Source organism: Lampetra planeri, chromosome 38 (assembly GCF_965212315.1).
Source record: "Lampetra planeri chromosome 38, kcLamPlan1.2.h2, whole genome shotgun sequence".
In the NCBI taxonomy this organism is placed as follows: domain Eukaryota; kingdom Metazoa; phylum Chordata; class Hyperoartia; order Petromyzontiformes; family Petromyzontidae; genus Lampetra; species Lampetra planeri.
The window spans coordinates 10951524-10979201 of record NC_136144.1 but is presented as its reverse complement, the minus strand read 5'-3'; the positions used below and the strand labels follow the sequence as shown (position 1 = coordinate 10979201).

At 47.4% G+C, this 27678-nt stretch overlaps 1 protein-coding gene across 1 annotated transcript; it reads left to right on the top strand.

Moving 5' to 3' along the window:
- Positions 1–144: 144 nt before the first annotated feature.
- LOC144731313 (interleukin-1 receptor-associated kinase-like 2) lies at positions 145–26183 on the top strand. The gene is made up of 15 exons (XM_078612370.1): positions 145–536; positions 5193–5372; positions 7476–7610; positions 9946–10118; positions 10619–10682; positions 12073–12239; positions 13113–13177; positions 14184–14298; positions 16256–16374; positions 17269–17479; positions 18446–18508; positions 19318–19470; positions 20846–21773; positions 22599–22697; positions 23951–26183. Exons 1-15 carry the CDS (start codon positions 407–409, stop codon positions 23989–23991), a joined length of 2643 nt encoding a protein of 880 aa, XP_078468496.1. The 5' UTR covers positions 145–406; the 3' UTR covers positions 23992–26183.
- The last annotated feature ends 1495 nt before the right edge of the window (positions 26184–27678 follow it).

Here is a 27678-nt window from a genome sequence, read left to right as displayed (position 1 = left end):
GTGATTACGGCGGTGTTGGTGGTGATTATGGTGGTGTTGGTGGTGAGTTGACGGCGGTGTTGGTGGTGATTACGGTGGTGTTGGTGGTGATTATGGTGGTGTTGGTGGTGAGTTGACGGTGGTGTTGGTGGTGAGTTGACGGTGGTGTTGGTGGTGATTACGGTGGTGTCAGTGGTAGTTGTACAGCGCTGGTCCCAGTAGTGGGTGGTATTAGTGCAGTCTGGTCACTACTACATTCATTCTGGCAGTAGTGGCAGCAGTAGTAGTATCACTGTGACAGTAGACTGAGTAGTTGCAGCAGTAGCAGAGTCAGTGTAACAGTAGACAAGTGGTAGTAGTAGAGTCAGTGTAACAGTAGAGTGGTGGTAGTGGTAGTCGAGTGGTGGTAGTGGCAGTCGTAGGGGGCATGGAGCCCGTGGGGGGCACGGAGCCCGCGTGGTGGCGCCTGCGAGTGCACGAGCTGCCCCCCGCCGTCTTCTTCGGCGTGGCGCGGATCCTGGACTCGTGCGACTCCGTGAGCGGCGCGAGGCACTTAGGTGAGGAACCTCCACCACCCGGACCCCACTCACACCCCCTACATTCACACCACCCCCCACTCACACCACCCACATTCACACCACCACCCACATTCACACCACCACCCCTCACTCACACCACCCCCCACATTCACACCACCATCCACATTCACACCACCATCCACATTCACACCACCATCCACATTCACACCACCACCCCTCACTCACACCACCCCCCAGCCACACCACCCCCCACCCATATTCACCACCCACCACTCACACCAACCCCCACTCACACCACCACCCACATTCACACCACCCCCCACTCACACCACCCCCCACTCACACCACCCCCCACTCACACCACCCCCCACTCACACCACCCCCCACCCATATTCACCACCCACCACTCACACCACCCCCCACTCACACCACCCCCCACCCATATTCACCACCCACATTCACACCAACCCCCACTTACACCACCACCCACACTCGCCAGCTCCACTGCCCCACATCCACCAACGACACAGCTGTACTGCATCCACATTAACTCCACCGGTCTACTCGCACTGGTATCACTCCAACTCCAACTGTTCTGACTCCGCATTCACTAAATCCACTTCTGTACTACCCGTGGTATTCGCTCGATTACAATCGGAAGGTTTCCACTTCAAATCCGTGCTGGCGATTGACAAAAAAAACGAGTCGCATGAATTTCATTGCAGAGTCTTAACGCGTTGAGAAGATACATTGCCAGAGTGGGATTCTATCTGTGATTCTTTTAGATTGCACTTTTGGCTTGGTTAAAAACATTTGTTAATAATATAATGTTTTGTTAAGCCACATTTCTCTTTCGAATTAATGTATTATACAGAACAGTATAGATGAGGCACGATACATTTTTTCGTGTCAAAGGTACATGGCTGAGCTGAGTAAAACTATAATTCACAAAAAATGTTACAAGAATAAGATCGAAGTTGATGCCCCATCTAAACATTCCCGTAATTTTTGTTGAAATAAGAACACATAAATGTATTTAAAGATGTACAAGTCTGTTCAAATAGAAAATAAACAGGTAACTAATTTAAGAAAATTCCCTCCTTTAAAACAAAAATTATCATTTCAAATCAATTCAGGGTGGAATAGAATGGTACAGAGACATCCATCCCCACGTCCTCTCCATGCCCATCGCAGTGCTGCCACTGCCCCACGTCATGGCGTTACTACAGTACACAGATTGATATATATTTAGCATTTTAAGGGAAATAAATGGAGCGGGCCAATTTATTTACGTTACTACAGCAAATTCCAAGCTTTAGCAAACTTTATTGAGTTCATGATTGCCATTACCTGGGTACCCTCCGTGCCAAAATGGTGGTCTTAATTTCGGTTTAGATCAATACGTCACTGGAGCTGAAGCCAAAATCACCGGGAATGCATCCACTGTCACCCGATAGCAGAAGTTAAGAAGGGCTGTGCCTGGATAGTTCACCTGCTTTATGTTTTGAGGGTTGATCACCTTGCATACAGCGGGTGAACTCACCGCTAGGCCAAGTGGTGGGCAGCACAAGGGAGTGGTCAGCAAAGTTCATTTCTACACTATACTTGTGTCAACGCTTCACCAAGGCCTCAACGGCATGGGGAGGGCCCTCATCAAGAAGTGATGTGGTCAAATGGGATGTACATGCTTTTGGCACTTGATATTGTGGGTAAGCACATTCATTAATAACCAAAAACATTTAATCTTATTTTCCTTCTGTTATTTCATTTTGTGGTCGGATATGATGTGGCCAATAACGTGTGTAATTTGTGTAGTGGTTTGAAAGCACTTGCTAAAGACTTCTCCATTGTTGATACAATGCCAACCAGCGCCCTGAGCCTGACAGGAACTCGAACATGATGCCAACTGGGCAGACGACCTTGTTGTCCATGGACGACACAACATACTTCATGCCCACTTCATACCGTCCGATGATAACAAAGCTCGCTACACAAAGTTGGTCAACCGCATGCTAGGGAAACTCCATGTTGCCAGCGGGATCATGCACAGCATGAAGTCTGCTGTTAGGATTGCAGTATTCAATTTGTTGGAGAATTTGCGGATTACAGGAGGATTAACGTGGTCCATGGGCAAGATGATGCATGGGATAAGACAACAGGACACAAGGTACATGGGATACGTTCTGTCATGAATTGAGAGTATACAAATTGGAGCATATCCTTCAGTTGTGCAAGTCCAAATCCGACTATCATTCCCCTAGGGACTATGAAATCCGTGACACTTTCAGGAAGTCAACAGTGGTTGACCTATTTAAACTCCCCCCCCCCATCATAATAATGTGGAATTTCCACCACTGGCTCAGGCTATAACACAGCAAATGAGCACCACCTAAATGCTTATTTGAGCAAAAGTTTATTTTGACTTGTGGTCTAATGGCACAACATGCCTCAATGATTGGAATGTGTTTCAACCCAGTCATAATGTCTGAGTCATTGATTCCATTGGTCATCCTTCTTTCGTAAGGCTGATGCAGCGCAACAGCTACAACTTAACATCCAGGCTGGTCAAGCCAGACAACCGCAGCGGGGGTAGCGGACTCCAAATATACAGGGGTTGGGATCGAACCCACGTCCTCCTGTATACCAGGCGAGGTAGTTAACATCTCACACTGATCAGCGTTGTGAAGTATGCATGTTGAACCAACCAACCACTGTGACCAACGTGGTATTGGTGAAGGTCTTCATAGAGCAGTGAATTCGCTAAGAGTTGGTCCGTCATAGACGCACGTGTGTGTGATGTCTCCGGAGAGGGGTGGGCGGCTCAAAGGGGCCCGTCTCGGTAGGGAGGAGTGTTCGGTGAAGTCCGTGTACTCGGTGGAGCCATTCTCTCCTGGTCGTGAGTGGACGCGGCATCGACCGCTGTGTCCTTCTTGTGCAGTCGTAGCAGTTCAACTTTGCAAGTGAACTTGTGAACGCCCACCTTTGACTTTTTTTTGTACGCTTTAGGAGATGCCGTGAGGTCGGCTCGTGACGAGATGTACATTTTGTACCTTTTATTTACTCATGGGGGTTCACTGTAGGTCTTCAAGATTTGAAAGAGCTTGAAGAAAGTTGAACAAACAGGGTAGGGAATTTCCCACACTGGCCTGAATGGCTGCGGTCGGTTTAATGAACAGAGGCTTTTTGTCAGTTCTGTTTTTTTACAATCAATTCAGCCCCACATTCTTTAAAGTAGGATTATTTGTTATGTAGGGCTGCATTGCATTGGGAAAGGTAAGAAGGGGAATTTCGTGTGCTGCAAAGAATATTGTATCGTGATTGGGTTTTTACTGGTGTGTCAGTGCTTTACGTTTCCAGTAAAACCTCGTTATTTCGGTATTTGATCATTTGTAATGGGGGATAAGTCGGCATGGCTGTGCTTTTGGCACATATATGGTGTGTTATTAATTCGCCATGAGCTGAATTGCCGTACCGAATGGTCCAAGTTCGGCACGCACGTAGAGCGACGGCACAACCAAAACAACGACTCAGTCTGGCAGCGGCGCACGTGGTGAGTGTGGTGAGTGTGGTGAGCGTGGTGAGCGTGGTGAGCGTGGTGAGTGTGGTGAGCGTGGTGAGCGTGGTGAGCGTGGTGAGTGTGGTGAGTGTGGTGAGCGTGGTGAGCGTCAGTGCAGACTCGTCGCTTGGGACTTTACCTTGTTTATGTGCACTCTGTGCAAGCCAACCCTCTCAGCAATGTCGTCTACACCTCCACCAAGAAGCAATGGCAAGGGACTGAAGTATAAATCCCTGCGTCTGCGAGACAAATCCAAAGTTTTTGGATGGAATTGATGCAGGGTGTGTGTCAATGTGTATGGTGTGTGAAGAGTTTATAAAACAAATTTGGATGCTTTGTTTTGAATTATGGACAATGGTTTTTACCCCAGGCCACAACTGTCTGATCAAATTGGTGGCATAAAGACCCTCCATCAATTCTGCGTCAACCACACGTACTTGTGTAAAAACATCGACAAGGCCAAAAAGAAGACTGTCTCTGATGTAGGCCAATCAGTTGCAAAGACAAGGCATATATGAATCAGAGCATGCTTAATTTTCCTTATGCAAGCCTCATACTTTTATTGAGCACGTAAAATTTGATTAATTCCGGGGTCAAAATAAGTTATTTTCCACATTTGAGTGCAAATAAAAGTGTGTGCATTGAAAAGCTTCCTTTTTACCTACCTTTTTTCATCATTTTGGATACTGGCAAAAAGGTCCCATCGATATTTGAGGAACAATTTGCTGTCCCACCACAGCCTGCGACGAGTCAATTTCAGTGTTCCCATATCTGTGCAACGCATCAACAGTTGCCTACAAAGCAATGTTTTGCAAGTGTGCACCGTCATAACCCTAACCTTTGTGAAACTTGTCAATCTAAATGCACAAAGTGAAGCCGTGAAAACTTTGGGCCCTTTCCAAAGTCTGCATGTTGTACTGCATTTTGTTCGGGCATGATGTTCGACGTTTTGCTGTGCATGTTGGCGGCTTCTTCAGGACCTGAATTCAGTTCCTGGAGTAGCTCCCCGACAGACACGTGGAGCTGAACACATTGAGAGAGCTGTACGGCACAATCGCGCAAAAAACTATCCGCGGTGGTTCAACGTGTCTTGACACAAGTCTTTGCTGATATTGCAGCGGCACACGTTCTGGACGACCAAATGAAGGTGCGTGAAATCGAGAATTCCAGGCGAGGACACAGCATGGCCGAGGAGGTGCTCTGGCTGTGGGCCCAGAAGAACGCCACAGTTCACGACCTCCTGCAGGTGCTCATCGCCATCGAAAACCATCGCTGCGTCGAGTACCTGCAGCGCGAGCGTACGTACACACACAGACACCGCGGGACACGCGCGTGGGTGTTGTGTGCCAGTGACACTTAAGCACGAAACGTCGCAGGAACCTCGAATGTTCCAGCGTTGACCCCCCCCAATTGCTTCCATGGTAATTGTATGCAAGGCCCGTCGACAGCCTGCACACATTAATATACAGTCGATCATCAATTATCCGGCGCGCAATTATCCGGCTTCCCACATTGCCGGGCGGTCCCGGGCCAATCCAGCGAATCCGGAAAAACCGCTCCAAAGGCTGCACGTATATACAGCACCACGTGCAGAGTCTTGTAGATTGGCGTGGTCAGTACCGTACAGTAAATACGGTAACTTTTTAAAGGAGGATCTTTATTTTTGTCTTTGTATGTTTATTTATGCGAATTTCACATAGTAAACCAATGTTAAACACTAAAAAAAAGATTTAACAACTTCTACGAACATAATGTCGTGCAAGAATGTGCAAAACTAATCTATTTTGAATAATGATAATGCGACTCTCCACCCTGAAGCCGCCGAATAATCGATGATTTAGTGTACATATCAATTACAGACAAGTGTCACCATGGTTAGAAGGTTTCTGTTTGAGTTTTGAGTAAATCACTCCTCAAGGGTTGCTTAAGTGAGTGCCAATCGCGAGGAAGTTAACAGTTGCCTTCATCTGGACTGACTGGGCCTTGCAATGGCAACGGGGAGAATTAGCCACTTTTCTCGTTTTGTGGATGTGTATGGAGAGACTTGGACTATTAGACTTGGAACCTGGTGAGGGTCCATTTCTGTGTACAATAGACTCGATTATATGCGTGCGGCTTATCCGATTTGCAGAGGAACCACGCACCTTATATTTTTAAGTAAATTAATAACTCGTGGATGTTCCCTTTAGCCCAAATTATTAATCTAAAAACAGTTGCACATTGTTATTTTCGGAAATGTTCACACAAGTCACGTGCTTAAATTGAAACAATGTGTTCCGGTTAATCTGAAATCCAGGTGATCGCCTCTGCAATACAGGAGTTGCATATCTTTACAACAGTGGGCGGAGTTTGATTGATGTTGATTGGCGTAGCTCTGCTGCTGTCCACTTTGTAGGCCGAGTCTTCTGGTGGGCAGGTGCAGGAAAGTGTCATCATCACTGAGCAAGCACATCAATCGGCCCATCGTTCGTATTCATTCTAAATCGAAAGAGTAACAATCGAAATCCTCAGTTATTCATTAACAAACTCAATTTTCTTAACGTTAACATGATTTGTAAGTATATTTGTATTGTTTGGCATAGAGATCTGTGGAAAATGGAAATATTTGTGGATTTTCCGTGATTATGAAATATCTGCGGCCATCCTCCCCGTCATTAGCGTGGATGAACGAGAGTCTACTGTAATTAATGAATATATTTAACACGTGCAGAAGGTAGCCTCATGTTCACAACAGTGACGTTGCCCAATGCCACGTGACGACACTTTTGGTAGGAAAAACACAGAAGTAGTGACGTGATGTAGGTGACGCCATTCTCAAGAATAAAAAATTGCCACATCTTCCAAATGTTCATATCTAAGGATGGTTTGCAGATGTTTAAAATTCACTGGGTAATCGATAACATCCTTAGTATGTGTGTGTGTAATTATGCATATGTTTATGTGTTGCAACTGTCATATTACATTGAATTCAATAAACAAACAGATTAGTAATACACCTCCATTATGATATATAACTTCCACTCAATCTTTTTCACCCCCCTCCATCCCGATAAACTTGTCCCACCTGTTGTGTCGAGCATCAGGAGATAATGGCATATTTAGGCCATTAATGAAAATGACAATTGTCACCAACCTCACAGTGATTTGACGTGTAAAGGACACACCCCAGTTGTGAGTTTCGGTGGGGCCACGTGAATGAGTGGGCGTCGATAAGGGCCCCTTACCCAACACAGCCAAACAAATGCAATATGTCATGCGTGCATTATGTCATGCGTGCAAGTGTTTATTAGCGCGACACTTAATTTTTTCTTTCGGCTCACCGGTAACACGAAGAACAATCCTTAGAAGCCAAATTTTGCTTAGCGCCTGTTTTCTTTTGTTGCGGCTGCGTTTGCTTGCAGTGACCGGCTCCCCCAGTGCACATCCACGGCGCAGCTTCCCTGGTGCCTCTCCTCCTCCCCCTCCTCCTGACCACCACCACCACTCCATACCGGCTTCGCCAGACTTGGCGCGAGAAGCCGTGCCGCCCACACCAGGTGTCCTTTTGCTTTCCGCGTTCATCACCGCCTCACACCCACTGCTGGATTGAGGGCCTCGCCCCCTTGCAATGTGCTGCTCGTGTGGGGGTGACGTCACCATGCTTTAGCCACGCCGGTCGGTGCGGGGTTGGCGAAGACGTGGTGCACAGTCACGGAAACGTATAAGTGTAATACAATGGGGGATTTTTGTTCGAACATTGCTGTCCACCACATGGCCCACAATGCAACCCGGTGCTCCCCCATGACAACCTGTTTGTGTACATGATGGTTACCCACTCCGGCACTATCCAGGCCTCAATTCTGCTTAGCTTGCCAGATCTGTTAAGGTTGGACACATTTCTGTTAATTTGGTCAGAGGATCAGCAATATGTCATAATATATTTAAACATAATATCACACGTTCAAGTGTTGTGTCCCTCTAGTCATAAGCACGTAATTATTCTAATGGTGATTATTAATAGGGCACTGGTATTCGGTGATAATGGTCTCACCCATTAATATCTCCACTTTTGAAATATGCAAGTTTTATTCATCAGCGCTTTTACAGAGCCAGGAACATTGGTGAATGTTCAGGTGGCCAATTTAATAGCATGAGACGTAATCTTTTTTTTTACTCTCCAAAATCGTGCAAAATCAGATAGCAATCAGCAGTGCAATATACAATTACAATGCAGTTTGGATATATGGAGCATATACTGTAAGTGCAAACACACCTCAAGATGCTGTATGTAATAATATACATGCGTTCACATGATGAAGCATTGCACATATATTGTCAAGTCAGCACGTTAACTGTAATTGCATATAATGTAAATGGGCTTCGTTTCAGATGAACTTGCACATGAAGTGGAAGAGTGAACATTTGCCATCGGTGTGTGAACAACCCTTTTCATTTGGGTGAACCTGTTGTAACCTGCCAACCCATTGAGGGTTAACAGAGGGAGCGATCACAGCGGTGCTTAGCTCACTACACTGTAAACACGGCCGCCTGATTTTGATCCCTGGCCGTGACTAACATCACTTGAACGGTGATATTTGAACCAGTGCCTTCTTCACCCACGTGCACTGTCTGCAGTGTTGTTGTGCGGCGTTACATAACCCGCACAGTCGACATGGCATGGGGAAGCTTTTATCCACAAATTGTCGATTGGCAAAGGGATGTACATCGCAACTGGATGACTGAGTGATCACGACCAGATCCTAATTCAGTATCCAGTGTGCACAGATGCAGTTAAAACACAGCTCTTATCTGCCCCCTCCTATTAGCCTCTCCATAATATATTCGCACCTGAATCGATTGCCTACCGCTGAGATGTGTAACAATAATTGGCAGCAAATTCGACCGATTTTCCACATGTGTGTACGCTTATTCGCACGTTTTGAGATGAGGAAGATAGGTGGATAATGGAATCAGCCAACAGCAACATGGGGGTGCTGTTGTCTTCATTACCGATGTGTCATTTCTGATATATATTCGGCATTAAAAGTGTTGTTGAAATGCTACTTCATATAATGATCTGAAACTACTTTGGAATGATACTTGTATTTTCCTGAACAACAATAGCAATGTCACTTGTGTAACCAGGCATATTTGGCTTTTCAATTTTAAGGGAATGTTAAGCATGTATAATAAAACCAGAATAAACTTTAGGCTACATCGATCAAACGTCAGCATAGGTGGTGTCGTGCCGGGGGCGATGTTGTTATGTGGGTTTTCTTTATCTCCCCAATTAGGTCATTTGCGAATGATTTATATCATTTGGACCGTGGCGCGGGTACACACGGCCTAGTTTTTTTCGAATAACATCGCAGCACCTACTGCAGACATGCCGTCTATGGAGCGGACGGCGCGTGTTGACAGTTGGTGCACCCGCAGTATTAACCAGGTTGGCCGCTGTCCTCGAACTGCGATGCTGTGCAACGTTGGGGGTGCCACGGTGGCTAGGAGATGTTAACTACCTCGCCTGGTAGACAGGAGGGTCGTGGGTTCGATCCCGACCCTGGTGCCTGCTGTATATTTGGAGTTTGCATGTCTCTCTGCCCGTTGTTGTGTGGATTTTTCTCCGGGTCCTCTGGTTTTCCCTCCACGTTTACAATAATGAACAACACGTGTTCGGAGCATTTGGCTGGCTATAAAATTCCACGTGAGCGACTTGGTTGAGCTATCATTTGTGGCCAGGTCGCTTCTGAAAAAGAGCTATACAGCTCAGTGGGCCTTACCTGGTAAAATAAAAAATGGTTTAGTTTAGTTTAAATGGCAAACACGCTGCCACCTGTCCACCGTCACCGCCATGATAATTTGTCTCCTTTTCCCTTTTGTGTCTCCGCTCAGATCGAGGTGTTGAGATGGATAAACCTGGAGTCCTGTTACTTCCCCCACATCCACCCAGCCACAGTTTCTGTTCCCTAAACTGCTACAAGCAGCATCTGCTCCAGCCAAGCGACCCCATCAAGTGTGCAGATCATACGTCGGCAACACCATCGCCTCTGTCCGTTGCGCCCCAGGTCAGCGTTCACAGGTTGAATGGTTTTCCTGCACTGGCCGTCTGTCTCCCGCACCTCCGATGGGCACGGTTGGCTACGTGCGGCTCTCCCATTCATCTAAGTGCATCATCGTGACAATGATTTGAATCCATGATAGTAAAATTGTTACAGCGGTAATAATTTGGTGATCTTTTCCATGCATACTTAAATTAAGCATGTGCGTGTCGCGTGCACCTTATGGGCTGTAATTGTGGAAGCTGCACCCGTGCGGTCGTGAGGCTTGAGTTTCAGCAGCACTGGTTCGTAACGATACAGGAAGTGCACCGTGTCTTCGCTTCCGCGGATGCAACAGATGAGTGTACACTCAGAGTCGACGTTCATTCGGCGTCGAGCTAACCTGCGCGTGTTCTTTACATGCCGTCACCGTGATCCGGAGAGCGGCCGCCCGCGGTTGTAATTTCTCTGCGAGAGGGTACATTTTTTTTCAGCGTATTAATGTTTTTGAATGTTCATTCCCCCAGGGGAATCCAAAAGAGAAGGGGACCATCAACAATCTTTCTCAACCTCCCTCCTCAAAATTTTCCGGTAAGTGTCTATGGTGTTCCTTGTGCGGCACAATTATGGCAGAGAAATTTCCTCGCACTACTCAACTGACATCATTCGCATTTCTCGTCCATGCCTCCTTGGCCTTTGGGCCTACTGGGGCCCGACCGTTACCTCGCTCTCTCCACGTCTCTCTCTGTCCACCACTCCGTCGTTCAACTGAGAGAGCTTCCATCCTGTCCCGTGTTTGATGCGTGATGTTCAGAGCGATTCTGCTCTTCCTCATCCCCCTAGCTCCATCTCCAGTGTTCCCTCCATCACCACCCTCTGCAGACAATCGCCCTTCTGACAACATTATGCCTCAACTCCAGTAATGTACGCGGTGTTGTTTTCATGGAATACAATCCCAACAAGTGTCATCAACTACATTTTGAAGCCAAAATTCAGCGATGCGTGCATTCCACAGTTTTCTGACGCACGCCACATTCCAACAATAAATAAACGTCCATAATACAGGTTTTTTTGGGTTAGATCGAGATCTATGATATTGGTCACAAAAGCCTATGTGATAGCTAAATAAATGTACTCGCTTGCCAGGAAAAAGCGGTACAGCAAGCGTGGACTAATCACCATCCGTCCCATGTGTACGGAATAGAGTGTTTACCCCTTGCACGCGTGGGTTTTCTCCAGGTGCTCCAGCTTCCTCCCCACGTGCATAGACACTCAATAGTTGAATGAACACGTCTCCACGTGGAACACGCCTTGCGTGCGTTGCCGATTGCGCAGCGTTGTGAGATGCATCGTGCATGAGACCTTTTCTGGCAGTCTCAAAGATTGAAACATAAGATTTGGTTTTACCTTTTCTGGAAATAAAAACAGGAGGTGCTAAGATGTTCAAACACCAAATCGATCCCTTTTACAAGGAACCAAGTCTGCATTAACCACAATTACTTGTGGTGAACATGCAATCAAAACATGTTCTGATTCTATCGGCATTGTCTTTGAAACTGATTGGCCTACACCAGCGACAGCCTTCTTTAAGTCCTAGTTTCACTCGTGTCAGACCAGAGAACAACTCACAAAGGCGAGCAGTACAAAGACAATGCCACCATCAGAGCATTTGTAGCTCGGGGTGAGCAGCTATATCATGGGACCTTTTTTTGCCAGTATAAAAGAATAATAATAATAATAAAAATAGGTGTTACCCTTTCTGCCAATAAAACAGGAGGTGGTAAGATGTTCAAACACCAAGTAGAAACCTTTTGCGAGGAACCGAGTCTACATTAACCACAATTACTTGTGTTGAACATGCATACAAAACATTCACTGATACTATATGAGATACAATAGCATTAACAACGCTGCTATGTAAAAGCTAAATATATATATACGTTAGTGTCCGGTGTCACTAACAGCGTCCCATCGTGTCCAGCGTCTCTACAGGCAGAGCCAGAATCCCGGCTACGGTTTTCGCACGACCTGGTCTGCTCTGGCACTCAGAACTTCAGCGAAGGCCGCAAGCTAGGCGAGGGCAGTCTGGGCACCGTGTACGGGGCCTGCATCTGCCGAACCGACTACGCTGCCAAGCTGCTGAGACAGGTGCTACGGGAACTGTAGGAGGGTACCGCCAGCCGTGTTCACGCAGCGTCTCTGCTTTCTTTGAATGCAAACACGGCGCAGGTGGGGTGTCGTGGTGCACAAGCTCGTTGGCCTCGCCTTGACCTGCGATGCGAGTGCATCTTCGTGCTCTTTCTAACAAGTGGATTTTTAATGCACGTACATCGACGTGCGTACGCGTGTATGGGCGGCGGCATCGTAATGGTTAAGCGCGCTGCATTCCGAACCCTGGCCACCAGAGTTCGATTCCTGCTCACGGCCAATACTCGTGAAAATTATCTGAACCGATCTTGGGTCTCCCCTCGGTCGACTCGGCCTTCAATGGGTATCTGGTGCGGTGTGTAAACATCGCCACTCGGGGGATTGAGGTGGCCGGGCGTGGTGCTGGCCACCTACCCCCTCGGGTGCCGTGCCGGCCCTTATAGGTGCTCACTAACAGTACTTTCCCCACCCATCTTTTTAGGCTATACAGGTGATCTGTCATTGTACATCGCTACATATGATGCTAAGACTGTAAAATTACATTTTCCCCCAAAAATGTGTCGTTTGTATTACTTAATAATTGTAATATATAAAAAGAAACGATTTGCAGCCGTTTATAAATCCACTGCTGCATGAAGGTCTACCCCATGTCGTGTTCTGCGTGAAGATTGTTTGGACTGGGCGTGCATTCCACTGCCCCTTACTTGGCCAGTGAAATTTTGATGGACAATGTTTTACTTAACACCGTGTTTGTATTACTAAAATGCGTACAGTTCGAGTGTATTTCTTTTGTTCCGATGGCTTTAAACACGATGCGTTCGTAAAAAGAAATGTGCGTTGCGTGCTGAGGGATTGTGTTGTTGTCTGTCGCAGACGGGTGGATTTAAAGAGGAGGCCGTTTGGAAAGTTGTTGAGTCAGAAGCCAGAAACCTTTCCCAGTAAGTTTGCAAAAACAAATGTCAACAATATCATGTCGACTATCAAAGCATGTACCACGACACAATGACATGAGAGATTCAGCAGAAATGTATTTAGAATAAAGCTTAATTTTTTCAGACAGTTTAACCAGATGGGGGTGGGGGGGGGGTCACGTGTCTATGGTGTAACAACCATGGGATCTGACGGAGGAGGGTAGAGGGGGTTGGCGAGGTGTGGTGGCAGCAACGCCTTCGACCACGATGACACCTTCATCTTGAGAGCATTCTTTTGTGCTCTCATCCCAACACCTCAAACCGGGGGTGGGGAAGATACCGCCCCCATACCTCCGCTTCTCGAGGCCTGCGCTCTGAAACGGCGGGCGTGCAAAATACGTCTCCGTCACTGAAAATCCCTCATTTAGCAGCTGAAAGAGCTCAAGGTGCAATCCCTGCAACTTCTTGCTTTGCTCGTGCCGCTGCGGCCGGTGGTATGGCCCAGTGGTTCGTGCATTCGCCGGCACTCAGATTGATTTTATAGGTAGGGACTACCTTCGTTTAATTTATACTGTAAAGTATTGCCATGCCCTCTTTAGTGGGGGCGAGTTCTTACTCAAATAATAAATTGAATGAATGAATGGTTGGCAGAGGTTCACGGTTAGATCCCCAGCGGCCGCCCTGGTTATCATATATTTGTAATAATCACAGAATACTAAGCGCCATCTGCTCCACAACAGGCGTTAAAGGAAATCCCCTCTGACGTCATTGGAAAACGAGTGGGCGATTGTGTGCCGGTGTCTTTGTTCCAAATTCAAAAAATTACCACATTGCATAATTTGGATGACACACAGCATTTTTTGCCCCCCCCCTACTGGCAGATTAATTCCTGATTGCAGGCCAGGTACGAGGTCACCTTGTGCCCACAGGGATAGATGCTTGCCATGGGATGCAAGTCGCTTATTGTGCGCAAAGGGCTCTGAGACGCCACGGCATTGATTCACAAATGAATTTGTTCCCCGTGTGGCTGCAGGTTGAAACACCCAAATATCATCGTGTTGGCCGGCTACAGCCAGAAGGGTGAGCAGTGCTGCCTAATCTACGAGCTGGCGGCAAACGGATCCCTGTCTGACCGGCTCCAGTGTGCGGTGAGTCAGGCTACAGATCCATGCCCGTAGTTTTCATTGCCGAACGTAACATGCGTTGTGGCCTTTCGTGATTTCTGTTCACAAACCCCACTGAAGGTGAAGGTGGTAGCGGTGCCGGTATTTGGGCCTTCTCTTCTACGATGGCCACACGTGTCGGAAAAAGGTGCTTTGCCAAGTTAAATGTTCGGTTTGTCAGGCTGTTGTAGAATGTGGAATCCGAAGGGCAAGCCGGGTAACTGATTTTGTCATTTATATTTCAGCAGCCACGTGACAGATGTTTCCATCGTGGGATGTGGGTTTAAATTAGACAATTGTCTCACCTCGACTCTGACATGAAGTCTCAAGTTGGGGGTAGTATAGGTGAGCCATTGTTGAAGCCCTCCGGAGTTGCAAGGCAGGCGCTATGGTTTCCTCACACGTTTTCAACACTCATTAATTGGCCGTAAACATTTTAGTATATAGAGGACCGCAGAGCTTGGGCAATTATTGGCGCTAACACACCGGCTGGTTGCTGCTTTCCTTATTGTCTGTGGTTCCTCCACTTGCCCTCGAGTTGTTCCGTCTCTCCGAGGAGTGGGGCGGATACTGCGCGACACTACGTTGCAAGCTTGGAATGATCAACGTGTATTTTGTGGCGACATGCGCAGTATAGAGTGAGCCCCCTGAACTTATTTTTTTGTGCTGTGAAAATATTTACAGGCTAGAGGAGGTCCTGACGCTTGTGGGTAAGGCGCTTTGCGAATCATCTGCTGCGGGCTGCGTAACGATGAACAGCGCTGTGCGAGCCCCGTGTAGGCGCACGCTCTTCGCAGCGAACGTCGCACGTGCATGCTCACGCGGCCTCCGCAATCGCACGCTTGCACGCTCAGTATCGTGTACGTGCGCAAAGCCCCCCCCCTTCCCCACGTGGCAATTTCACCCAGCGGGGCGTCGTCCACATAGGTGTCATCCATTGTTCTCGGTTTATAATTGGGACCGGCAGTTTGCGCGCGGTCGATTGACATGTAAAACCCCACGCACACTTGGTAGTTTGAAAATGTTACCTTACGGGTGTCATCACCAGACCTCCGCATGTTTGCTATTGCGTTGTTGGCGACAGCGTCGCATTCACATTTGAGAGAGCCAAGCGTTCACCAAATATCTCGCGTCACAATTTACGATGTTTCTCTCATGTGTTGTTGAAGATCACTCAAGATATTTAGTTTTTTTTAATTGCTTCATTTCTCGCATCATAACCCCAATATTCAACCAAGTGGCCACAATGTTGGCTCGTGATGATGCCTTAATAATGGATGATAGCTTGATGGACACCCTGTATTTAGTGTGGCTACAACCCTGCCCAGCATTCCACGTACCATGTTAATTAGTGGTGGATGATTTCCCTATACATCGATTAATATCAGTCCTTAGGCTCATTGCACATTGATCCAACCGCACATGTGTAAGATTTTATGTTTTTTTAAGTTTAATTTATTTTGATGTTTAATGACGCAGTGCGAATAGAAACGTCGAATCTATTTGCTAAATTTGGCGGTGAGGATTGTTATGTCAACCCACTCGTGTGCGAGCTGAAACCGTGATAATTGGTGCGTGAAACGCTTGCACACGTGACGATTTCATTTGTTTTGCTGTATCGGGTGGTGGGGGAGGTATTAACGACACAAATTTGGTCAAATTGTCGTGACCGAACGCAAAAATCATTTACGAACGAAACTATTGTTTGCAAAAAATCTACCTGCTAAAAAGCTTTGGTTACTCAGGTCACGTGTTCAAGCTACTATAAAACCTCATACCTATCTACGTTGCCAAGTTAACGTCTCAGCTCATGCACGCCGGATAACCATTCTCAAAATAAATCTGCCCGAGCGCAACTTGCCTCGCAAAATCTTCAACGTCTCCCCGAAAGTACGAATGGACCCGAGGCCTTCCGTCGACGTTTGGTCGTTGTTTCCCGCAGGGCGGCACGGCGCCGCTGCCGTGGCGACGGCGCGTCGCCATCGCCGCGGGCCTGGCGCGCGCCGTCCTCTTCATGCACACGTCGCAGGCGGCCCCCGTCGTCCACGGGAACGTCCGCAGGTCGGCCTCCCCACACCCGGCCGCTCGCCCGCACGTCGCGTGTCGCGGCGCCGCGGACCACAGAGCTGCACGTGTGGAGGGAGGAGGCACCAAACGGGGGTTGGCGGGCTTACGTGGGCACGGCCGCACGGCGGCGCTTTCCCACTCGCGGCCGCCCCTGGTTCATTAACGCCGCGGCAGACGCCGACGCTCCCCCCCTGTGGTGTTGTTCGAACAACAAAAAGAGCAGGGAGAGGAGGCGGTTGCGTGCCGGTGTTGTGGTCACCGACTTGCCAAACACGTGACAATGCACCCGCGTGGGGAGGGCCTCGCGCAGAATTCTATCGACAAACGGCTGTAGATGAGAACATTCCATTCAATCGCTTATTTCAAAAAAAAAAAATACTGCCGTATATTCTGTTTGTGTGTATATGATATTGTTACTTGTTCTGATATGCAAGTGATAGTTTCTTTAGTCTACGTTAAAGTAACATTAACAATGTCAGCAACGGTGAAATTTAATCTATAATGTGAACACAGACCTCTGTTTTTGTTTTATGATTTTTTTTTACGAGGAAAGCTTCGACCAGTCCTTTGACTGTTTTGGGAAGGTCTATACATTGGTGGGATGTTTAGCCACCATTTTATATTATTCTAACCGTGGGAAGGAAGCGGAGAAACCCAGATGGAACCATGACAGAACAGGGGGCGCACATACAAAAGGCACCCGAGTCAGGAGTCGAACCCAGATATTTCTTGCCGTGTGGCACGAGTGTTGCCATCGCGCCTCACTGCCGCCCTCTCGCGACTGCGGCATCGTGCGAGCGCCACAACTCCAGCGTGGATTTGTTTTGTTGATGTTCGTTTGTGCTGCTGACGAACAAACTGCCCCCCACCGCCCCCCGCACCGCACAGCTCGAAGGTGCTGCTGACCGAGGGCTTTGAGCCGAAGCTGGGGGGCTTTGGGTTCGCGAGCCTGCGCCCGTCCCTCGGGCTCGCTCGCGACCACAGCGTCACCGTCACGATGCGCACGAGCCTGCTCGGCAGCCAGCTGGCGTACCTCCCTGACGAGTTCTTGAAGGATGGGCAGCTCTCCGCCAGCCTGGACGTTTACAGCTGCGGCATTGTGAGTCGCGCGTGCTTTTTAGGGACGATGTCCCCGCCTGTTTATTTGGGGAAGCTTCACTGCGCCGCGGTGGCTAGGAGATGTTAACTATCTCGCTTGGTATGCAGGAAGTTGTATATTTGGAGTTTGCGTGTCTCTGTCCCCGCGGTCGCGTGGACTTTTGTTCGGGATCTCTTGTTTTTCCCTCCACATTTAGAAAAGTGCGTTTAGAGTATTTGGCTGCTGTCAAATGTCCACATGATAAGCCACCTCTCGTTGTGCTGTCATTTGTGGCCAGGTCACTTCTCTGGCTCAGTGGGCCTTACCTGGTACAATAAAAATAGTTTAAAGAGAGTATCAGGTTTTTTTTCCCAGGAGGCTTCTGCAATAGGGTCATAGGTGAATCCCATTAAAATAATTGTTTTGTTTGTGGGGGACAAAAACTTGAGTACCCAGAGATAACCTGGAGATAACCAAGAGACAACCCATGCCTAAGCGGGGATAACACTCACAGATCCCCACAGCTGAGAGGCTATTTGAGACCTACGGTCTGATTTTCAACGAAAGCCTGGGACAAACTAGACGGCGTAAAGCGTATAAAATAAATACAAAATGAAAATGAAGCATATCGGTTGCAAGAATAGGTGCAGGTTTGCAATGTCTGAGAGGGTGGAGCACTTGTACAGCAGTCAGGCCACTGCACTATCAACCTTGTGCACACGAGTTTGATTCCAGGCCACGTGTAACATCAGTGGCAGGTGAAATCTGAGCCGGTCCTAGCTCCACATTCGCCGACGAGCACAGACCAGCATGGTGAAGTATGATCAAACAACCCCCTCGGCTGACAGGCCAGTTGGGGAGGCCTTGATCCAGCGGTGTTGTATGTTGCCACTGCCGAGCATGGTCGCGGCATCTTGGCTGTCCTTAACAAAGCGGCAATGTCTGTCGCTCACAACGCACGCTCCTCTTGTTCCTCCCAATCCCAAGGTGCTGCTCGAGCTTCTGAGTGGACTCAAGGCCTACGATGGCAGCCGGAAGCCCCGATTACTGGTAAACCTTTCCCTCCTCGACAGTTTCCATCTCCTTTGTGAATTATATTTTGAGCAATCGGACAAACACAATTCACTCGCACTGGCCTGGGGAGGCCTTAATCCTATGGTGAGTTAATAGAGGGCCGTGATTTATTGATTTCCCATCGGTGCGAAGCCCTTTTCTCTAAGCACAGTTGCTGAACACAGGCCCCCAAAGACCCGAAATGTTAAGTGGCAGCAAAACACAACATCACCATCGCGATCGCGGTTGTGTTAGATAAAAGTTTACACTTTTCTTGAATTAAGCAAAGCCTGTTATTGCAACTTGGGATGGAACTCCAAAGTGGAGCAGTGCAAGGAAAGAATCCAACAGGTGTTGTGACCTGCGGTGTGTGGTGGTTGAACGCAGTACGGATGATACCAAACCGTCTGTTTGTTTAATGAACTCGACTTGCTTGTATCACCCACCCTGTGTGTGTGTGTGGGGAGCGGTGGCGCAGTGGTTAGCGCACTGCGCTTAGAACCCAGCGAGCCGAGTTCAATTCCTGCTCACGACCAATATCGGTGGCAAATATTTGAACCGGTCCGGGGCTTCCCCCAGATCAATTCAGCCTCAAATGAGTACCTGGTGCGATGTGTAAACTTCGCCACTGGGGAGACAAAAGTGGCCGGGCGTGGTGCTGGCCACCCGCCCCATCGTGTGCCACAGTGCCGGCCTTCATCGGTGCTATTCGCTAACAGCACTTGCCCCAACACACTGTTAATGTTATACGGGGGATCTTTGTCTGTGATGGTATTTATTGAACGCCGTTTGTTTTTGGAGCGCAGAAGGACTTGGTCCTGGACAGCGATCCCTCGCTGCCGCCAGAGCAGCTTGTAGACAAGACTGCGGGTGCCTGGCCATCGTCCGTGTCGTCCGCCCTGCTCGCGCTCGCCCTGCGGTGCATCGGGACACGCAAGTCGCGGCCTCACATAAGAGAGGTAACAACGGCGACAACATCGGTGGCATCTGCTGTGCGTTGTTGTTTTTTTTGCTTTGCACTTCATTAGAATACTACATAATCACGTATTCAACAGAATGTATATAGCGCCTTAACCAAGGCACTTTACAAAGAATAAACAACGGTACTGCATATGAATGTAATGGTGGAGATGAGGTGAATGGAATAGATGAGAGGAAGCAATAGTGCGAATCTGCGATGCGTGAATTTGGTGAAAGTGAAATTGATGAGAGTAAATGATGATGAATGGAATGATTGAACGGGGAATGAGTGATCGCTATATCACGAGGGAACAGTAACGGTGGTGGTTACGGGGGGGAGATTAAGGGGGTCGTGGGGTGAGCTCGGGAAAATAATTGAGGTTTGAGTGAAGAGCGGAAACTAGTGAGCGTAGGTGACCGCTGGATGTGGAGGGAGAAGTTTCATTTCCTTGGTTCTTTCGGTAAAGTCACGTAGAAGGGAAATAATGAAATAATAAAAATACGTGACTTTACCGAAAGAACCAAGAAGATGAATCCCTGCAGTCACGAAAGCTTTAAATCAAAAGGGAGAAGTTTGTTCCAGTGAAGGGGGGCGAGAAGAGAGAAAGAGCTAAAGCGCGGATTGAGCACGAGCTGAAGGAGTGACAGAGAGACAGCAGAGATTGAGAACGTAGAGGGCGAGAAGGCGACACGGAGAAATGCACAAGAGTGGCGAGATATGGTGGGGCAGGACCATTCTGTCGTTGTGTGCAGAGACCGGTCCGAGGCACGAGGTCTCTCCTCCTTTGTCTCGCTGACTTCCGCTGCTCCCTCTTCATCCGTTGGCACGTCCATCCTTGTTCGACACCACCCAGCGTCACCGTTCCTTTTCCTTCCTCTCGGTCTTTGCTCAAATTATCTTCTCACCATCACTTTCCTGCAGCTCGCCATTCCCTCTTGACTCCTACGTGTCACCGATCCATATTTTATTTCCTCTATTAGTTGAATGGAAAAGGAACAGCTTTTTATCATCTGCTGCAGCAGTTTATTAATTATTACTGCACATTTCTCGAATTATGTCTTGAAAGTAAGTATTCTCGTTTAGTTTGTACATCTCTCTTGGTAAGGGAGGCCTTTGTAGTTATACATTGGAGAGACGACTATTTAGTTGTGGAAATGGGTTTTATCATTTCTGATGTGGACACAACATAATGCACACGTGGTAAGTAAGGGTGCAGCCCTGCCATTGCCAGTTTACGCCACCGCTGGAAGAAGGCCCTCGACTATAAGGGAGCCTTGCACCACGTATGTTTTAAATGTCGACTACAAACACAGAACTGAGTTCGTTAAAACGTAAAGTGGTGAAATCCTCGTGTTTTGTCTATTTTCATTCAGGTCTATGAAGGACTCGAAATCCTTCACAAAGGACACTTCACAGATGATCAACACGTGTTTGCCGGTTCCACGTTTGAAGGAAGCTTTGCAAATGCTCCTCAGCAGCACAGACCGCAACGCCGTAGACCGGCAGAGATGACCGACGTTCATTCGGCCGAGCTGCCGCGCGCAGAACCAGCTGCAGGCCCTTGCAGCCTCAAAGCAGGCGGTGCAGCTGTAGCAAAAAGTGACGTTGCCAGCTGCAAACCTGTCGATGCCAGGAGCCTTCGACACGAGGACGGAACAAAGAAAGTCTACGGCGGCGTATCTAAAGCTGACGTCTTCGAAGTGTTTCCACACGAGGGCACCACTTCTTCACTGCTTTTGCAAAGCCTCGAAGCGCCGTTCAAAGCTAACACCAACTCGTGGACGTTTGATTTGATCGAAGCAAAATATGGCCGAGCTCCCGTCGAGTCTCTGGATCCTGCGATGCAGCTGGATTTCCAGGCGGCCTGTGGCGGAGACAAGTCTGACGGACGGCGCTCGGCGGAGCCGATCGACCGTGCCGACGCCGAAGCCGTGAGCAGTCGCGTACCTTGGGCAGACCACGGCGCTGGCGCGGCAAGCGAGGCCCTGAGCGGGCTCTCCCTCTCTTGCGCAAGGGAAGATGCCGCCGCCGCCGCCACCGGACGGGATGCCCTCGCGGACTTCGAGCGGGAGGTAGTCGGGGCCGATTCGTGCACGGCCCCCGAGAAGAGATTCACACGGGAACGTCCCCCGGGTGGTGGCGCCGACGAGGGCGGTTCCTGCGAGGATTCTACAAAGCCGGCGGCTGCCGCTGGGGCGACCTCTCAGCAAGGTCCAAGTAGTTTCGGGGCAGGGAGTGTCGGCGAGCAGGCTGGAGCGTGTGGGTCAACGGAGGCCTCCGATCCGCAGCACATTTCTAAAGGTAAGTAAAAACAAAAATTAAGGTTGAGATGCGATTGTCCAGAATGTGTAGCCTTCACTTAGGGGCAGGAGATGTGGACCGAGTAATGCTTTTATTTTCTTCTCAAAATAACATCCCTTTTCTGAGCAAAAAAAAAAAAAGGTTCATCCTAAAACCAACGATTAAGTCAAACGGAGTGCGTTGGCTGTCGGTGACCGGGGCAGAGAGCAAAAACCCCGTCACTGTCATCCTCGCCAGGCATCAAGTCTGCATTAACCACACGTACTTGTGGCAAAACATGCAAACAAACATGCTCTGATAATCTATGCATTGTCTTTGAAACTGATTGGCCTAGTCTCACCAGTGTTAGAGTCTTTGCAGACTTGATGCCTTGAAAAAAGGTATCTGTTTGGTGTTTAAACATCTTACCACCTCCTGTTTTATTGCCAGAAAGAGTAAAACCTATTCTTATTTTTCATCGTTGTGGATACTGGCAATAAAAAACAGAGACACCTCCAACACGTTTCCTGGTTGTACCGCGGGTTGTTTGGCACAAAGTCTTTAAATTTCACCGCATGCGCTGGGAACTTCCTGGAACAGCACGTGGAGCGAAACGTCTGACGCCACGCCGAACAACGTTCAGTACGACCTGAAAACACGTCGGAGAGCTACACGGCGCAACCGCAAAACGTCTACGTGATATAAAATAAATAAATAAATGTGTGTGTGTTGGGCGGTGGCCCTTAATTGCTGTGCTCTGGAGAAATAAGCATGACGGGACAAACCCAATGCGATGTGATGCCTGACAAAACCACCCGATTTTTACAAAATTATATTTACTTACAGAAATGCATACGCATCCTGCCAAGGTGAGGATGATGAGCAAAATCCAGCTGTACATGGAGGGACGTATCGACACAGCGGAGCTGGTCTCTCTGGATGCAGGTAACGGCGTGGAAAGCGAGGAGCGTCGGTCAGCGGCTTTAGTCTCGGTGCTTTAACCGTCCTCTGCTCCAGCAAATAAGACGATCACGTGGACTCCTCCAGCCGTCGCTTGAAGGAATATGGATATCGAGGCTTCACGTGTTCGGCTGTCTGGCATTAGCTTAAGCTTTGTAAATGTAAAACAAGTATTTTAGGATGAGTCACACGTATTGAAATGTTTGGCGAGTGACGTCGGTAAGATTTCTTAATTCTTTTTTTTTCAGTGTTTTTGAGACAGTGTTCTTTATCAACCTTTATTATGAATAGCCAAGGACATTTATTTATGGAAAATTTATTCTGCCCCCGATGACTTCTGAGGAAATAGTTTGGTGGAAAAATATATATGTAACGTTTACCAATTAAGCCTTTTGTGTGTTGATTTTGAACAGATTTTTTTGCAAATTATTACGGCCATATCGCTCGGAATGCTTTGGAATCTTGTCAGACCTCAGAAGCAAACCAAGTTTTGAGCCCGGACAGTGTTTGAATGGGTGGCTGCTGACCATTAAACAGGTGCTATAGGCTGCAGTGACTCATGCAGCCAGCTATGGCTGCAGAGTTTGGTAATACATGTTGTTTACGTCATTTATTGTGAAAATTCGGTCACATTTCCTATGATCACTGTTTCATTGCTTTTATGGCTTTATCTTGGTGATTTTCGAAAAGTTTTTCGGTTTGGCCTTAATCTAAGTTGTCTTGTGGTTGTAGTTGTTTGACTTGCATCCCACTGGGATTTTTGCACAGTGTTGGTGTACGGTGCTTTTTCTGCAATATTTTGCTGTCTTTTCTTGGATTTTCTGTTTGCACATAGTCACTTTAAGATGTTTTCTTGTTCATGTTTTTGTTTTTTTGTTTGTTGCGGTTGCACCTGATTCAAGAGCCGAATGGCTCACAGGGCTATACCTAATAAATGAACTTGAACTTGCTGCGGGGCTACGTTGTGGGCAGCAGGTGGCAGTGCAGAACCACACATTGCCCTGCTCGACGTGCATGCTCCCACGTGCATGCTGCCCGCCTTCCACTCTGCCGCACCGATCGGCGTGGGAGAAATATGGTTACAAAACAAAACCCTCATGCTTGCGGAGGCTTTCGTACAGCAGTTGATAGACCAAGAGAGATGTACAAGTGGATGACATAACATTCATCATTTGTTGTTCTAACTCATTGCATCAACATGAATACTTTAATTTATACAAATATTTGTTTTTTTTTAGATCAAGATCAAGCCGCAGCTGAAGAAAATCACTCTTCATAGCTCCAAGCAGATGTTGTACACAGCACGGCGGAATCAAACAGCCTAGAATGTGGTGCATCGCCACAGCACGACACGACAGCGTAGTTACCTTCATTTCCCTCCGGGGCGTTGGGCTCGGATGTGTAAATGCTCCAACTGAATTGGTCTCATTGTTGTGTTAGGGAGACCCTGCGGTGTCACGTAAAATTGTTGTTCGACCATTCCATCTTCTTCCTGGCATTGTTACTGCTCGTGTGGGCTTGGCCATATTCTCCACCCATCCCTGTCCTGAGCCAACATCTGAAGTATCTTTCATCACTTCCAGCCACCGCTCTCTGGGCCTGCCTCTCGGCCTCTGCCCAGGCACTTCCATGCGCGTCATCTGAATTCCCAAGTGGTTTCCTCTCTTCTTGTGACTTTTCCAAACCACCAGAGTCGAAGTTTGTTCAGGGTAGCAGAGCTATTGTGTTGGGCCACCATGTGTGACAGTGATTCACGGCTAAGGAGATGTGAACTCGGGTTTTTAGCCGAAGGGACTTGTGGTGGTGCCACCGTGACTCATTCCATTTATTGTTCATTGTTATACAGGAATGTCGATTCATCATCATCCATGATCAGTCCACAGCTGGAGGAAGGCCTCGCCAAGCCGGTGCCTGCGTTACAGTCATCCATCAGAACCTACATGCCGATTATTGCCAATTCGTATAAAAGTTTTTGTACATATATTGTTAAAATATTAGAGTCAAACGTGTTATGCCAAAAGCTAAATTTTTTTTTTAAAATGTGAACGTTATGAATTAAGTGATAAGCTCTTCATTTTAATGCTTAAGTTTTGATTTTACCATTTCAGCGCGTCACTCATCAGCATGCGGATATTGAGTACATTTTAGTGCGTGGCCGTGTTGGGTATATTAGCGCATAACGTTTTTTAATAATCAATGTGAAACGAATGTTATTGTTGGATGAACCGGTTTGAGAAGAAACTAATTTATAACTTACGGAAAATCAAAAAGCTTAATCAAATACAAAACATGGTCCAAAGTTGCTTCCGTAAAAGTGATCAGTCAGTATTGTCGCCAACGTCTTCGTTACAGGTTGCCCTCACTTGCTGTGGTGGATGCATTCCAAAAACACGGGGGCGCACGAAGCGAAATTGCGCAGCCACGGAGCGCACGATCACCCACAATGCACCGCACGAGGATACCGCTGCCTGCCGATTAGCGTGTACAGTACACACACAGTACACACACTGTAAATACACAGTACACACACAGTACACACACACAGTACACACACACACACAGTACATACACAGTACACACAGTACACACACATTACATACACACAGTACACACAGTACACACACACAGTACATACACACATTACACACACAATGTTGTGTCCCACATCTGACTGCGCAGCCGCATACGAGTGAATTTGACCCGCACGAAGCGAATTTTGGGTAGAAATAGCTTAGCCGCGTGTATGCAAAATCGCACAAACCGAACCCGCACGTAGCGAGGGGAAACCCGTACTTGGCTTCTACGCGTGGCGGTTTCGGCATCGCCGGTGATGCGGTCGGTGTGCGTCGGACGAACGCTCGAGAGATTTCACACTTTGGTGGGCTTTTCCTACCAGAATTACGATTCAATATCCATTGATGCTTGGGTCTGATCGCGAAAGTAGAATGTTGTGTCGTAAACCCTCCTCCACCCGACACAGCCAATGGATAAAGTTTGTGGCGTTAACAAATGTACTGATTTATTACGACTTCTGGGCAGAATCCTGTCAACTGCCTGATGATGCTGGCTGTAACTACCGGTGAAAACTCTTCCCTGTTGTCAAATGTGTGTGTCCCACAATAGACTGGTGTGGTACTGCTGAAGCTGGAATATACTGGCACGTTTTTTTTCCTAGATTTGAAGTTTTCGTGACTGCAAGGATTCATACTCTTTGGATTTTTCGGTAAAGTCATGTAGGTGAAACAAAATCAGAGTACTGGCACGTTTGTTCATCATAGTGGTCGAGATATCATATCAATTCCGGTGTCAGGTTCGCGAAGCTTAGGATATCGAAAGTGAGATTTGGAATACATATTATCAACACTTATTTTGCTTAGTGTGAGGAGACTAACCATTTGAATGTTGGAGATTGTATATTTATTGTATAGTTTGCAGTAAGTAGTTGACATTAAACTATTCTTATGAATTGTATTTTGTTGCATTATTTACTTTTTATAATATAAGATACGCATCTTAAACATTCACATCCTCCGCAATTGTTTTTAAATTTTATAGAATTGTGTTAAGTTTTTAAATAGGCCAGCAACTATCCTTGCGTGTAAATGTCGCGTTGCTTCAGCTTATGACGTTTTACACATTCCGATTTTGCCTTGAGCGCAGCATATTTTAGGTACTCTCTCTCCAGATGGGCTAGCCAATTATTTATTTAATAAGTTTCTTTTCAATTTAAAGCTTTCGTGACTGCAGGGATTCATCTTCTTGGTTCTTTCGGTAAAGTCACGTAGATGGGAAGTAATAAAAATAAAACATAATAAAATAAGTTACTCTTCCGATTATCGGTTTGGTAAACCAATTGCATAAGACAGCAGTTGAAAAATGTTTCACCTCTCATTCCCACGTGCGACGATGGGCAGGTGATTGCTTTGTGACGTCATCAGCCGCATCACACTGGGCGGAGTTCGTATGGGGGTTTCCCACCTTCCAAGAGGCAAGGTGTTAGGGTGGCCGTCATTTATAAAGTCCTTGGATCTTCAGCTTGTTGTGGCACTTCGTCGGGACCCAGTGGAGAGATCCGAGAGGGTGAAGTCTCATTTGTGGGTGTGGGCGACGAGTCTTGCTGTGAGACTTGGTAGTTAAATTCTAGATTTGAAGCTTTCGTGACTGCAAGGATTCATACTCTTAGTTTTTTCGGTAAAGTCACGTAGGTAAAAAATGAAATTAAAATTTATAAAAGTAATTAAAAAAAAATTGCCGAGGCCTCAGGAAATTATTGCAGTCGGAGGCGACTCGGGTATGAGGGTCTTGGCTGTAGAGGAGACGCTAAACTTTCAGATTATTTGCTCCGCTGCGGATCTCCTGCCACCGTTTTCCCATTCACATGTTTCATTGCTTCTACATACTATTAACATGCCCTCCCTTTGTTAATGCTACCCCCCCCCCTCCCTTTGGTGCTGCTGATCCTGCATAATGCATGGGCATAATATAACTTTGAAACCCCCCCGCCCACCTCCTACGCATTTCCCATGAATATGCTAAATTCCTCTTGATATGCACATTCTTTTGTTAAGGCGCTCTTCTTCCACCTCCAACCCAGCTTATATATAAGCTCCTAGCTTGGCAGTGTCTCATTCTTCACCTGAAGACGGCTGCTTGCGTTGTAGCCGAAACGTCGTGAGAATTGTTTTATTTTTATTATTTTATTACTTCCCTTCTACGTGACTTTACCGAAAGAATCAAGAAGACTTTCAGATTTTATTAGAGATGTTGCACATGTGGAAGTTAAGAGCTCCTGCAGTTGGGATGCGTCGACAGTTTAAGAATTTGGATGATCTTGGGGAGTTTAACACCATTTCGGATAAGCACATTGGAGGTGAAATGTCACAGCACTTGTTTTGGATGCATTTAACTGGGAAGAATCATACCAAGACAAGACTGCATCACACTAACGTTATCTGTAATGTCTTCT

Excerpts from the sequence above, each read along its gene's own strand:
- LOC144731313 (XM_078612370.1), top strand. The coding sequence starts at position 407 with ATGGAGCCCGTGGGGGGCACGGAGCCCGCGTGGTGGCGCCTGCGAGTG. Across the intron at positions 13,178-14,183 it reads GAAGCCAGAAACCTTTCCCA|GTTGAAACACCCAAATATCA; the intron begins GTAAGTTTGCAA and ends GTGTGGCTGCAG. Across the intron at positions 17,480-18,445 it reads ACGTTTACAGCTGCGGCATT|GTGCTGCTCGAGCTTCTGAG; the intron begins GTGAGTCGCGCG and ends CCCAATCCCAAG.